General features: G+C 38.4%; 2 protein-coding genes across 3 annotated transcripts in view; one reads left to right on the forward strand and one right to left on the reverse strand.

Annotated features, from left to right (window-relative positions):
* Positions 1-357: 357 nt before the first annotated feature.
* Positions 358-3,719, reverse strand: LOC139950808 (uncharacterized). Its single transcript, XM_071949630.1, has 3 exons — positions 3,499-3,719; positions 2,270-2,455; positions 358-853 (listed from the first exon to the last, which is right to left on the reverse strand). Exons 1-3 carry the CDS (start codon positions 3,640-3,642, stop codon positions 638-640), a joined length of 546 nt encoding a protein of 181 aa, XP_071805731.1. The 5' UTR covers positions 3,643-3,719; the 3' UTR covers positions 358-637.
* Positions 3,720-4,493: 774 nt separating this feature from the next.
* Positions 4,494-12,973, forward strand: part of LOC139953139 (uncharacterized) — a 47,092-nt gene continuing 38,612 nt past the window's right edge. For both annotated transcript variants that reach the window (XM_071952562.1, XM_071952570.1), the window contains exon 1: positions 4,494-4,713. In XM_071952562.1, the coding sequence (XP_071808663.1) occupies positions 4,615-4,713 (99 nt within the window). In that variant the 5' untranslated portion in view covers positions 4,494-4,614. The remainder of the gene's footprint in view (positions 4,714-12,973) is intronic.

A 12,973-nucleotide genomic window follows, 5' to 3' on the forward strand; every position in this document is an offset into this window, starting at 1 on the left:
GGCGTGGCATTTTTGACCTTGAGCAAGACACTTGACCATAATTGCTTCCTCCCTTAGACATAAAGCTGTACAGGTCCCCTGTGATGTGTAATTCTCATGAAATAACACAGTGCCCTCTATTGATCTCAAGATAGGGGCGTCAAGGAGGCCTGACTGGATTGCTACCCTTTTAAAGGCACTGGACACCTTTGGTAATAATTGTCAAAGACCAGCATTCTAACTTGGTGTTTCCCAACATGCATACAATAATAAATCTGTGAAAGTTTTGACTCAATTGGTCATTGAATTTGCAATTAAAGGAAAAACACCCTTGTTGCACAAATTTGTGTGCTTTCAGATGCCTAAAAAAGGCTTCAGATTGTTTGAGTGATAACCTCTTTCTCAAAAACTATGACTTCAGAGGGAGCCGTTTATCACAATGTTCTATACTATTAACAGATCAACAATTATGTTGACTCTGTTTTGCGTAATTACCAATAGTGCCCAGTGCCTTTAATCCACCCAAATTATAGTTACAATTAAACTCTGTGAGGTTCTTAAAATCAAACAACCTCTTGGCGTCCAGCTGGTCGATTTGTCGGTCCCAGTTGGGCCATTATTAACAGGAAGACTCTAATGTTAATTATGACAATCTCCATCAGTGGTCTTTGGCAGTGGTTTTAGGGGGTGTCTGGCATTTGTTATCCTCGCACTCACTACGCCACCCCGTCGTCCATCGAAGGCGGTTCCGGGCAAACGCCATGTATGACTTGTCAAAGAGTGTGGAGAGAATGGGCCACTTCATGTAGGCAACCATCCACCTTGCACCAAGGGCTGAATACAACTCATGTACAGCGTCTACCTTGGTGTAAACCTAAAATAAGATAAAATTTAAAATAAACTGTTAAAAATCTGGAGGCTGACTGGTTAAAATAAGTTTGGGTTAAACTAAGAGTTAAGGCCCGATCACACAGGCCTCGATAACACAATGTAAACGAGAATGTTAACAATACACGCCCACGATGGTTGGAACAAGCGTGCGCATATTCTGCGCGAAGCAATTCAACCAATAGAATGCGTTCTCTTTGATTCGTAATAATTCTCGCTGCAATGTAAACTTATACAACTGTTTCACCCAGGGGTTTTCCAAAGCGAGTGCTGTAGATATCTTTAATGAAAGAACAGAGGGAAAACAACACAGATGGGTCACCATAGGGGTTTACAAAGTATATCAATGGTTCTCAATTGGCATTCCCAACTGGGAGAAAAGGTTGCAATCAGAGAGCACTGATATCTTAACGAGAGAGTGTGGTTTACAACAGCTCAGTCAGCCCAATTCAAACTGGCATTCTTAATTTTCACCCAAGGGTTTCCCAATTGAGTACAATGACTTCTCTATGGGGAGACGAGTGATTGCGGTCAGGGTGAAATTGCATCCTAACCTGGGCTAGTTTTAAAGACATCCAAACTGTTTTGAAGTTTTTAAGATGTGTTGACGTTCCTTACAATAGCTCACAGTTTAATGCCCTAGTGGGTATCACGTCCACAGTGACTTGTGTGTGTCCCAATTTACAGCCCTGGGTTTTCTAGGACTAGAAGTTTTTCAGTAAGACCATTCAGCCTGTCCTTTCCCTTGTCTTTAAGCTTTTAAACTGGTCATCATCTTACAGTTTTCTGTATCATTGTTTTTAGTATGGGCTTAGAACTTGATTAATTTTTTTTTTAAGGTAGCATGGTTGGTAAGTTTCGAAAACACTTGGTCAATCAGTCAGACAAATTTGACAGAATTGCAACTTCAGGGTCCTCAGAAGTTTGAACTGGCATTTTTGGCAGCGGATTGCTGTTAAAGGCAGTGGACACTATTGGTAATTACTCAATATAATTATTAGCATAAAACTTTATTTGGTAATGAGTAATAGGGAGAGGTTGATGGTATAACACATTGTGAGAAACGGCTCCCTCTGAAGTGACATAGTTTTCGAGAAAGAATCATTTTTCCACGAATTTGATTTCGAGACCTCAAGTTTAGAATTTGAAGTCATGAAATCAACCATCTAAAAGCACACAACTTCGTGTGACAAGGGTGTTTTTTCTTTCATTATTATCTCGCAACTTCGACGACCGATTGAGCTCAAATTTTCACAGGTTTGTTATTTTATGTATATATGCTGAGATACACCAAGTGTGAAGACTGGTCTTTGACAATTACCAATAGTGTCCACTGTCTTTAAGGGAGAACACAAATGTTACAAAAAGCAGAATATCAAAGGGTAGGCCTTCAAACTATTACCTGATCATCAGGCCCAATGACATGCATAACATCCATAGCCGTCTCATACGAGATATCATTATTGTCCTCCGGCTTGTAGTCTGGAGACGCAATGTTTACAAGGTCTAGGGTTTGCCTCTTGTCGTTCAGGTACTTCACCACTTTCATTTCTTGCATACAGAGTGGACAGTCGCCATCATACAAAACCTTTATTTCAGTAAAAACACAAAAGAATACAACAGTGAAAAGGATTGACATGTCACATTATAAAAAAATGTTGACAGATTTGAACATCTTATAATGCTAGTGACAGTACAATGGTACAAGATGGTCATCATGGTGTACTTCTAAAAACTAAAAGGCCGTGAGCTCTGGTAGAAACTTCCTTAAGTTATTTTAGGATAACTTTCCATATATGGCGCCACCACTTTTTCACTAATTTTTACAAAAAGGGATATCTCATTGAGGTAAATGAGATACTATTTTATTTCATATCGAATGAAAAAGTGGTGGCGCCATGCGGAAACTTTTCCTTATTTTAACTGCAATAAATGTAACCCTTTATCCTCCCATTTGCGATTGGCGGGAGGATGGAGGTTAGCGATAGGAGCAATTAAAAACCCTCCTCCAGCTACGCCATCAGGAGGAGGGTTACGTTAACAACTAGGACAGGAGGGTTACTACTCCTAGAACTAGAAGTTGTCATGGATGAAACTTCCTTAAGTTATTTTAGGTGCATTAACTGTAACCCTTTATCCTCCCATTTACGATTGTCGAGAGGATGGAGGGTTATCACTCCTTGAATAAGAACTTAGAGATGAAGTTTGTTCCGCGGCTGTCTCCATGACCTCATCATACAGATCTTGGAGTTGAGAGGTTTGGTTTCGTAAAACTATTTGAGCTACTTGAGCCGCTAGAGTTTTTTGAGATATTGGATCATTAGATATTGTGCAGTAAGGAAACGGGAAATCCAGAGTTTATTCAACATTGTAATTGAATTTCCCATTTCTTATTAGCCCCCCTACCTAACTAAGTTAAAGGAAGGGGGGTAAACTTGAGCCGGCTTTAATAAGAGTGGCTGTGGCCGTGGGTCTGTGACCATTAATTGGCCCCATTAAATAGTAAAAAAGTAGTCATGATTAAGTGTCAATCATGTTAACTTATTTTGTTTTTCAATTTATAATTTATAATTACTAATTTTGTCAAAAGTTACAATTGTAACAAATATTTTTGTGACGTTCATTTCATACCTTGTATTTCTTGTCAATTTTATTTTCTGATGAAACTGCACTGTAGAAGCACCCAACCAAAGACGTTCTGTTCGTAGATAGAACTCTATTATTTACTTTGGATAAAAATCTACTTGTAGAACCGATTATCGCTTTCGCAGCCATTGTTTTCTACTGGTAGATAGATGTAAGTTTTGCGTTACAATTACACACGTTGTGTAACACTGATATGTTGCTGTCCGTGTGTGTTGTTGATGTTGTGTAACAATTAGACTTGTTTCCAGTCTGGAGGTGGCTTTTTAGTCTGTTGCAGGTATTTTTGGGATTGCCTGAAATAGCGCCCTCTTGTGGAATAAAATCGACAAAAGCCCGATGATCATCGATATCACAATAAATAAATAACTTAATTGACAACAAGATAAAAGGATTGGCAACCAGAGACACAGTGAACTAAAAACAGAGATAAAGATGGAGAGATGACATCATCAGGGCATATTAATATAGAATTTCCTCCTCATGCCATTCATTTCTATGACAAATGAATGGCATGAGGAGGCTAGGCCGGACTATATTTTTTACGCTGGATGAACAACACAGCCTTAGCTTAACCATGATGAATGATTACGGTAACTGTAAAAAAAAAACGGTGAGAGTTTAACAACATTAATTTGAAAATGTTGGCAATGTATGCGGAGAAAGTTTATAAGGGGACCGTTACGTTTACTCCCACAATAGGAGTCCCGCCCATAAAAAATCTCTAAAACTTCAGACCATTAAACTAAAATACCGCCCTCTCTCGTTTTACTAGCTTATTGAGGGCGTACTTTAAAAAACCCAATTTTTTTTTTAATAGTTTACACGATACACACACGTACTACAAGTTGAGCGCATTATTAGGGGTTTGCCCAGACTGCAGATTTCGCTGCTGATTTTAGATGCTTCAAACTAAACAGCGCAATTTACAGATTGGGCAAACCCGAAAATGCGCTCGTCACAAAAGAGTGCACTGTTGACTGTGGTGGTCAATTTCATTTCCTGGTTTGGCGAATCATTTATCACCAATAGTTTCACATGATATGAGTCAACTTATAACACCAGCAGTACTTCGGTTACTTTGTGACATGATCGTTGTTCAAAATGTCACAGCGAGAACATTTGAAAGCCTTTCTACAACATGAGGAACATCTACGTATGCTGGCAGAGAGTGGGGAGGACGGATTTATGAAGGAGTTTATGGTGAGTGCTGGGAGAGGGGTTTAGTTAGACTTGTTGGTAACTTGTGTTGTGTTTCTTTAGTCAAATGTCGAATACACATTACTAGTGTATGGGGGGGGGGAGGTGTCGAACTGAGGGGGAAATTTCCGTGTCATACCACCACTTTTTCATTGTTACAAAAAAGGAATATCTCATTTGAGTGAGTTAGAATTATAAATTTAATGCATGTTAAAAATTGTTAATGCTAGAGTTCGTACCCTCAGAATTTGTGTCATGATTTTTTAAAGTGATAAAAATGGGGCAAATCTGGTGACTAGCTGTCGAAGTTGTACGTGTTGGACCAGATCAACCGTCTCCGCTCGAAACAAACTCGTAACCCTCCAGCCTGGCGGCCGTCGGGAGGAGGGTAACGTTATCACAACTATGTTAATGCATGAAAAAGTGTGTTGTCAAGATCTACTTCTAAAAACTATAAGGCTCCCCATGAGCCTTATAGTTTCTAGAAGTAGTCAAGATCATAGAGCAGGATACAGATTTCAGTCTGACAGATTTTTCCCCCAACTGAGTTGGCCTAAATATTTAGAAAATATATAAAGTGCATTTGAAACTTTAAAGGGGAATCACACAGGTAGGACAAAGTATTGGTTTTGTCGATTGTACATTAAAAAATTATAATTTTAACGAATGTCATTTAATATTTGCTGTTTCACTTTCATAATATAATTTGCTTTTGACATGTTTGTTACTTTACTTAGTCTTTTGAAATGATAATATGATGGATGGATATCAGTCAGACAACTTGACAGTCGAACAACTGGACGAGTGAGCAACTTGATAAATGGGACAGACGCCAAGATTCAAGTTCCACAAGCTGACAAACTGTCTGACGGTGAACAGGGCCTCTCTCTAGGTCATGCACTTTTCAGCGCATGAGAAGGTCAACGAAAAACTTGTCAAAAGTTTGTGCAAACATTTCAGAAATATATCGGCATTTATACAGGAAATTTGTGTAAACATTGTCACTACCAGAGACCAGTCTTTCACCTGCCGACTTGGCACTCCATCAAGTTGTCACACTGACAATTTCGACTGGTCAAGTTGTCTGACCCGTTGAGTTGTTCGACCTGTCGAGTTTTCTGACCTGTCTAGTAAGTTCTCTGACCCGTCTAGTTGTCAGACCCATCGTTTTGTCTGACTGGTCAAGCTGTCTCACCAGTCAAGTTAAATCCGATTGATTGAACTCCATTAAATGATAAGATTAAGAAACAGATAAGATTGGTTGGGGAGCATTACTTTCCACTACTTCGAGCTAACTCCCACCTCAGAGACTGACACGACATAAGTTTCCAAAGAGCACATTGAGAGGCTTACCGGCACTGGACACCTTTGTAACTGCCATAGACAGTGTTTTCACTTGGTGTACTAGCTCTACATGTATGTTGTACATCCCAACAATACTCAAATAACAGACCTGTGAAATATGGTCATCGAAGTTGCAAGAGATATTATGAAAGAAAAAAAAACATCCTTAATGCACAAATTTTTGTATTTCAGATGCCTAATAAAAGGCTTCAGACCTGAAGTCTTTTTTTTTAGTGGAGTGAGAAATTACCTCTTTTACAAAAACTTTGTACTTCAGAGGGAGCCATTTCATACAATGTTTTATACTATAAACAGCTCTCCAATGCTTGTTACCTAGTAAGTTTGTATGCTGACAAGTATTTTGAGTAGACCGAATTACCATAGTGTCCAGTGCCTTATCCGATGGTAGAAGCGATTGAAAGTGTGATGACCTAATGACTAGGAACCGAAACCTAAGCTCTGACAACACTTGAACTGAAGTTGAGTCCAGTGCACTGAACTGCTCTGCCACGAAACTCAAGGTTTAGGCCTACATGTATCTGACCATAATTTACACACATTTTTCAAAAACTCTTCAACAACAGAAAAGTAAATAAGCAAAAGCAAAAACGTACTCAGAAGTAAGTACTTTTTTGATTATAGACACACGAACACACCAAGCTCTGTGTTTCAGTCATTACATGTGTGTGTTGACTGTGGGCATTCCTTTGTTCTGTACACTTTTTAAAGGAAAATCTATCCTATTCTTCAACACTTTAAAAAACACTGTGTGGATGTGTGTTAGTCAGTTCACATTGTTTAAAGTCCCTTTATTATGTGACACATTTTTTTTCTCCAAGTCCACACTTTGTACACATTTACGCACATGTAGCGTTAACTAATGAAAGCACACTGTATAGTACACGGTAGTAAGCCTGACACTTACTAACACTTTTTAACAGTATAGTGTAAAATTTGACACCATGAACTGCTGAACTGAACAATTAAATTACTGCATTGTGTCAGAGATTGCTACACTGCGCTTCAATTTAAGTAAACTACCTTTAGTGTATAGCATCCAATATGAGGACAGTAACAATGGTTTCTCTAGTTACAGTTGGACTTGTGGATGTGGCATGGTGTGCTATATTCACACACACAATTTTCATTGAAATGTGTTCAATTGTTAATAGGAGTAGCTGCTCCAGAACAGCTCATTTCAAGTTTGAAATGTGTCAGAACTTCACAAAATTAGATCTGAGCAAGCTACACCAAAAGTCGCCAGAATAGTGTACACCAGAAGTACACCAGTGGTGTAGCTCTGGTGCTAATTTAAAAATTTTTGGAACGTACGAGAAGTACACCATGCGAGTATACATTATTTCAGGCAGGGGTACACCACAACTACACCACTATGGCGGTGGTGTACTTCTGGTGTACACCAGAGACCCGCTCCAAAAATGCACCACAAATACACCAAATCCACTCCACCATAGGGTGAGGGCTAGGACGTCACCACCTGCCAGCGCCCTCTATCAATGTGTGTTAATCTACATCAAAAGATGAAACTCTTTGAATTTTCAGGGTTTTCATTGTTGCATACATAAACCAAAAAGTAAATTTTCCTGATGTGTATTCATGAAAAGTAAATAGTCAATGCCTTGTTGCATGACTGCTTGCCATGGTTTAATTCCCTGAAATAAATGTATGACACTAAAAAAAACTTCCGAGTCTAGACATTATTTACCTGTGTGATGACATTGGTGTTGTAACTAAATTCGGTTCCATTTATGCTGTCTGACACCTTCATTGAATAAATTTCAGGGAAAAAAATTACAGGATGAACGATAAACTAATGAATAGAATTAGGGTCACGTTCTACTGTCTCAAACTTGTGGTCATACACGTATCTTCAGAGGTTGGATCACGAATGTAAACATTGTCAAATGAAAACAGAATGTTCAGCCATCCTGGTTCAGCGTTGTGTTCGTCCAAAGGACAAACACAGATGTCTACTTTTAATTATAAATACTTGGCACTGCCCATTGTTTGAACTAAAGAGAACCTTCTTAAACATGACCTTCCCCCAATAACAAACAGCCAAATAAAAACAAGTAAACAACTCTCAAGTAAACAAGGTAAAGTGTGGTTTGACAGTTCCAATGTTCATTTTCTTAAGGATTTAGGAACAATTGTCCCAGGTGTTTCCCCCATTGGCTGTCTAGATTAAACAATTGCCACCTGTCTACCAATAAAGGACTTGTTAGTACTGCACTAAAGATTGAGCTGACACGACCTGCTCATATCCTTTGATACTTACTGACCTAGGCTGACAGGTTCGGACAATGGCTTGAGATCTCATGGTCGTTTAAAAACTTTACAACACCTTTTTGATTTGTTCAGTGCATTGGTACGTGTTCATAGCATTAAATAAAGATTGGCCTCACAGTCGTCTTGTAAATGGTTCACTGCATTGTGCAGACAAACCACTGAAACATGTCTTGTTGTTTTGAAATTGTTTTGTTTTGTTGATGACTCATAGAAAAAGTGAATTTGATCATTTAAAAGTAGACAACAAAAAGCACATAAAACGACTTCCGGTTCGTTTGAAAGTGGCTGGCTCCATTACCTCTGGGTACACTGTATGGGTGTTTCTGTAGGCATCCTGTACAGATTGTGATAGAATATTAGAAATAGGTTGATTAGCACTAATTTAACGCATTGAAATATTTTTTACACGGGCAAATGTGGTCTTCATGTATTTCATTTAAAGACACTGGACTCTATTAGTAATTACTCAAAATAATTGTTAGCATAAAAGCTTACTTGGTTATGAGCAAAGGAGAGCTGTTAACATTGTGAGAAATGGCTTCCTTTCAAGTAACAAAGAAAGTGGTAATTTCTAACTCAATGGTGTTTTTTTCTTTCATTATTCTCTGGCAACTTCGATGACCAACTGAGCCCAAATTTTCACAGATTTGTTGCTTTATGGATCATTCATGTTGGGATACACCAAGTGAGAATACTGGTCTTTGACAATTACCAAATGCGTTGAGTGCCTTTTTAAGTATACATTCTGTCAGTTTGAGAGCTCCAGCTCATACATAAAGCACTTCAACTCTTCAACTCTCACAATGACAATCATGTAGAATACATGTACATTGAACAATATCACAAATTAACACTGACAGGAAGTTTGTAAAATAAATGACTAAAATAATAACCCAAGACATGTGTCATGAACTGAATTATCAATTCTTATGACATATAAACTGTCATCTTTTCACAAAACCACATTACTTTGATGTGAATTATTTCTCAAATTGCCTGTATTCTATCGTAAGCTGCTGTAAGTTTCTGTAAGCTTCTAAGCAAAAGTTTCTGTTACCAAACATATACCTTCCCTTTAACATCTGGGCCCAATTTCATAGAGATGCTTAGCACAACAATTTTCTTAGCATGAATTTTTTGCCTTGATAAAAAAGAAAATTACCAAACCAAATTTCCACGTGATTTTTCAGGATAAGGAAACAACAACAAACAATAGGGGCCTACCAGTAACAAGCAATATGCAACAACTGGAAATTTGGTTGGTAATCCTGTTTTTATCAAGAAAGAAATTTCATGCTAAGGACATGTTGGTGCTTAGCAGCTCTATGAAATTGGGACCAGGTTAGAGTGCATTCTCTTGTTGACCTTGGAGGCCCTCTTTAACATGTTTAAGAATAGCGTTGTCTTGACGTTGTCTGAGTTGTTGATAACCAGTAGAGAGATAACATATTTCAGTCCTTCCTGGACATGACCCGAGGTAAGCCACACACAATGTCCTATCAGACAAGACACATTAGACCAGAGTGACCAGACTGATGCAGTCTGTCATGACAGCCTCTGATCTCACGGTCACTGCAAATTAACCACATCATATCATATTATTATGAAGCACAGGATGTCTACAAAGTGACAAACGAACATGCGGTTATTTGCAAGCAAAGACAACCTCATGTGTGGCGCACTGAAGTGCCAAGAAGTTGGTGTTCCAGTGTGTTGCTATGGGGGTGTTTAGGGGATGTGGTTTTTTATAGGGGAGGTTCAAAACAAGGGGGTGTACATGGGTTTATGTGCGTTTTTCTGTTGAAGATGCTTTTAAAGAACTACGTGAATTGCATCCAGGTGAATTAATGCCCAACTTATTAAAATATTTGTAAGCCTTTAAATTCAATTCAATTTTTTTTTAAGCACAGTGGACATTTCATGTGTAATTGATTCAGTTTCAGCACAAAGGCCACTAGAGGCCACTTCCTCTGTTGCCCTGGTCTTGGCCTGTGCGCCCTTTAAAAGTTTCCAAAACCCGTTTTCCAAATTGAGAGTGCCCTCAGAGTAAATGAAATGAGGACTTGCTTCTCTAATTAACTGAAACATGTTTTTTATCTGAAGATTATCGTCGAAAAAGGAAGCAGGGGGAAAATAAAAAGTATCTTATATTTACAGTGAACAAGTGCAGCTACCCACACATGTATTTTTTAACAAAATGTGTTCTTCCTTTATATTTCGACAGAGACTTTTAGACTTTTGGGAATCTGTAGCAATTTTGGTTGTATTACCTTCATTAAGCTATTCCAAATGGTAAACAAATTTCCTATAGTGTACCTTTTAACAGATGGAAATCGTGGCATATAAGACTTGACTGAACCCCTTTTTGTGTGGTGCTATTTCCTACATGTAGTCCAATTATATGCCAAGTAGAGCTAAAGAAGTTATGATTTGTGGCATTCACCTTCAACCTAAGTAGGCCTATCTTAATTGTTGGACTTCCTGTGTCACAATTTATATACACAATGTGTTTGAAGAAAACAAGTACCGTCACATATTGAGGGGTTTCCACTATACCATTTTTTATCAACTTTTGATGTGAAGAGAGGGGGGTGGGGACACTTGTAACTCAAAATACTATAGAGGTGGAAGTGTCAAGGACATGCAAAATGAACATGGCCTTTCCCTCTTGAAGATGAATTTCCTTGCCTAGCTTGGAGAGTGAATAGCAGAGCCAGCGTCCCTCGGAAAATGGTGCATGATTGATTAACTGTGCTTTTCCAGGTCTTGATTTTGTGTTACTCAAAATCAAGATACATGTACGAAATATGAAACTGTTCAGTGACACTATTATGACAAGTGTGCTTGCCTGTCCGGAAATGCCCCGGAATGTGCAAGGTCACTCTTGGAAATAAGCTGAAATGGTACACAGGGTTTGCCTGCAATTTTGTTCAGTGACTAGCCGGCAGTGGCAGGACCATTCAGCTTGTCTTTTCACTAGACCAGTCAACTTTTTTTCACTAGTCTTTGATGTTTTTAATGCTTGGTGCTTTTTAGCACTGAAATAACCAGCTGGACCACTTGGAGATAATTTTGACTGGTCCCAGGGCTTGAATTTTACACTAGGGTACATGTATTTGCCCGAGGCCAGTGATTTCATTGTCGGGCCAGTAAACTCAAGACAGGACAATTGAAGCGCTCTTGGTTTTTTTTTCAATTCAGCATTTTTGTCTCAAAAGAATGAGATTTAAAAGAAAGTTACAGAATTGGTTAGAAACAAAAATCGTGAAGATCACAGATTTACATAAAAACTTACACGGTTTAATGATGATTTCAACATCCCTTGAAATATTTCTGTCTGAAATTTCATATTAGATAAGAAATAATTCATCTAATTTCGTGTTTGAAGTTTTATCACTCAGTGAGCGTTTTATTCATTTTTGTTTTGGCATCGATGCAATTCAAAGTTTATTATCGGGTTTTCACTATTCTCTTGTGACCTAGAAGGCCAATCGATCTCAAACTTCTACAGGTTTGTCAGTGTATGGTGGATTACATAAAGTGCTTACACTGTCTGCAACTTTTTTGCTAGTAAAACCAATTCTGTAAGTAATGTTGCTTTAAATGTTGAGTTTGAGTCTCACAAATAATCGGCAGCGTTGCTGATAAAACAGAAGAGACAATCCTCTTTTAGTGTTTGTTCAAATGAAACAGTTTAGATGATTAAACTGTGTTCTCAGATAGATTCTAGTCTCTTCTCATTTTGAATCTGGTCTTATAAATAAAATCCAGCGGTGGATTTCACAAAGAGTTAATTTACAAGTCCTGCGGTCTTGTGGATTTTCCACTAAATCTAAGTCCGGTGTCTTCAGGTGTTTTCACCAGCATTTGGCAAGCGGACCAGTGTCAAGGGACACACTGACGAGTGTAGTCCAATGTGGTTATTGCACATTAGACATGGCTCTGTGTTACCCTTTGACATCAGGATCTCCGGGTTCGGAGACGCACTTCCTGATGAGTTCTTAATTCTGAATGGTGCTTCACAGAAAATGCATTCTTCATGTCCATGACTCGAATTGTACACTGGACCATGAGGCCAGTGCTTTTAGAGTAGGGCCATTAAAACGTCAGTAAACACATGACCACATTAGTCCGGCAGACTATATTTTTATTCAAATGAATAGCAATATCTTCCACTAATAATCGAGAAGTCACAGGTTTTGACTTTGTTTAAACCCCAAATAATGTTAAAATTTTACCCCAAGTCAGTTTTGCTTGTGGTTTATAACTGGGATGGGAAATATCGCTGTTGCCAATAAGCCACCAAGAGCAATGATTATTTGGCATAGTTGAAATTGCTTTTAGATAACATGCTAATGTCAGCGTTGGCACATTAATCTGGAGGTCACAGGTTTTAGTCCAACTCTGGTCAATTATCTCAAATGTTTAATTACTTTAAAAAATTTACCCCAAGTCAGTTTCTCAATTGTGGTTATAACTGGGATAGGAAATATCACTTTTGCCAATGGCCAGCGAGAGGTATGATTCACTGGCATGGTTGGAACTGCTTCTAGATGAAGTGCTGATGTCACCTTAAATAATGAGAAACACCAGGGGATTGTTTTATGGA

This window comes from Asterias amurensis, chromosome 2 (assembly GCF_032118995.1).
Source record: "Asterias amurensis chromosome 2, ASM3211899v1".
Taxonomy (NCBI): domain Eukaryota; kingdom Metazoa; phylum Echinodermata; class Asteroidea; order Forcipulatida; family Asteriidae; genus Asterias; species Asterias amurensis.

What these genes read in the sequence shown, in the direction of transcription:
- LOC139950808 (XM_071949630.1), bottom strand. Translation starts at nt 3,642, where the DNA reads ATGGCTGCGAAAGCGATAATCGGTTCTACAAGTAGATTTTTATCCAAA. An exon ending in AAATTGACAAGAAATACAAG is followed by an intron (nt 2,456 to 3,498) that starts GTATGAAATGAA and finishes ACTGAAATAAAG; the next exon opens with GTTTTGTATGATGGCGACTG. An exon ending in TCATTGGGCCTGATGATCAG is followed by an intron (nt 854 to 2,269) that starts GTAATAGTTTGA and finishes ATCTTATTTTAG; the next exon opens with GTTTACACCAAGGTAGACGC.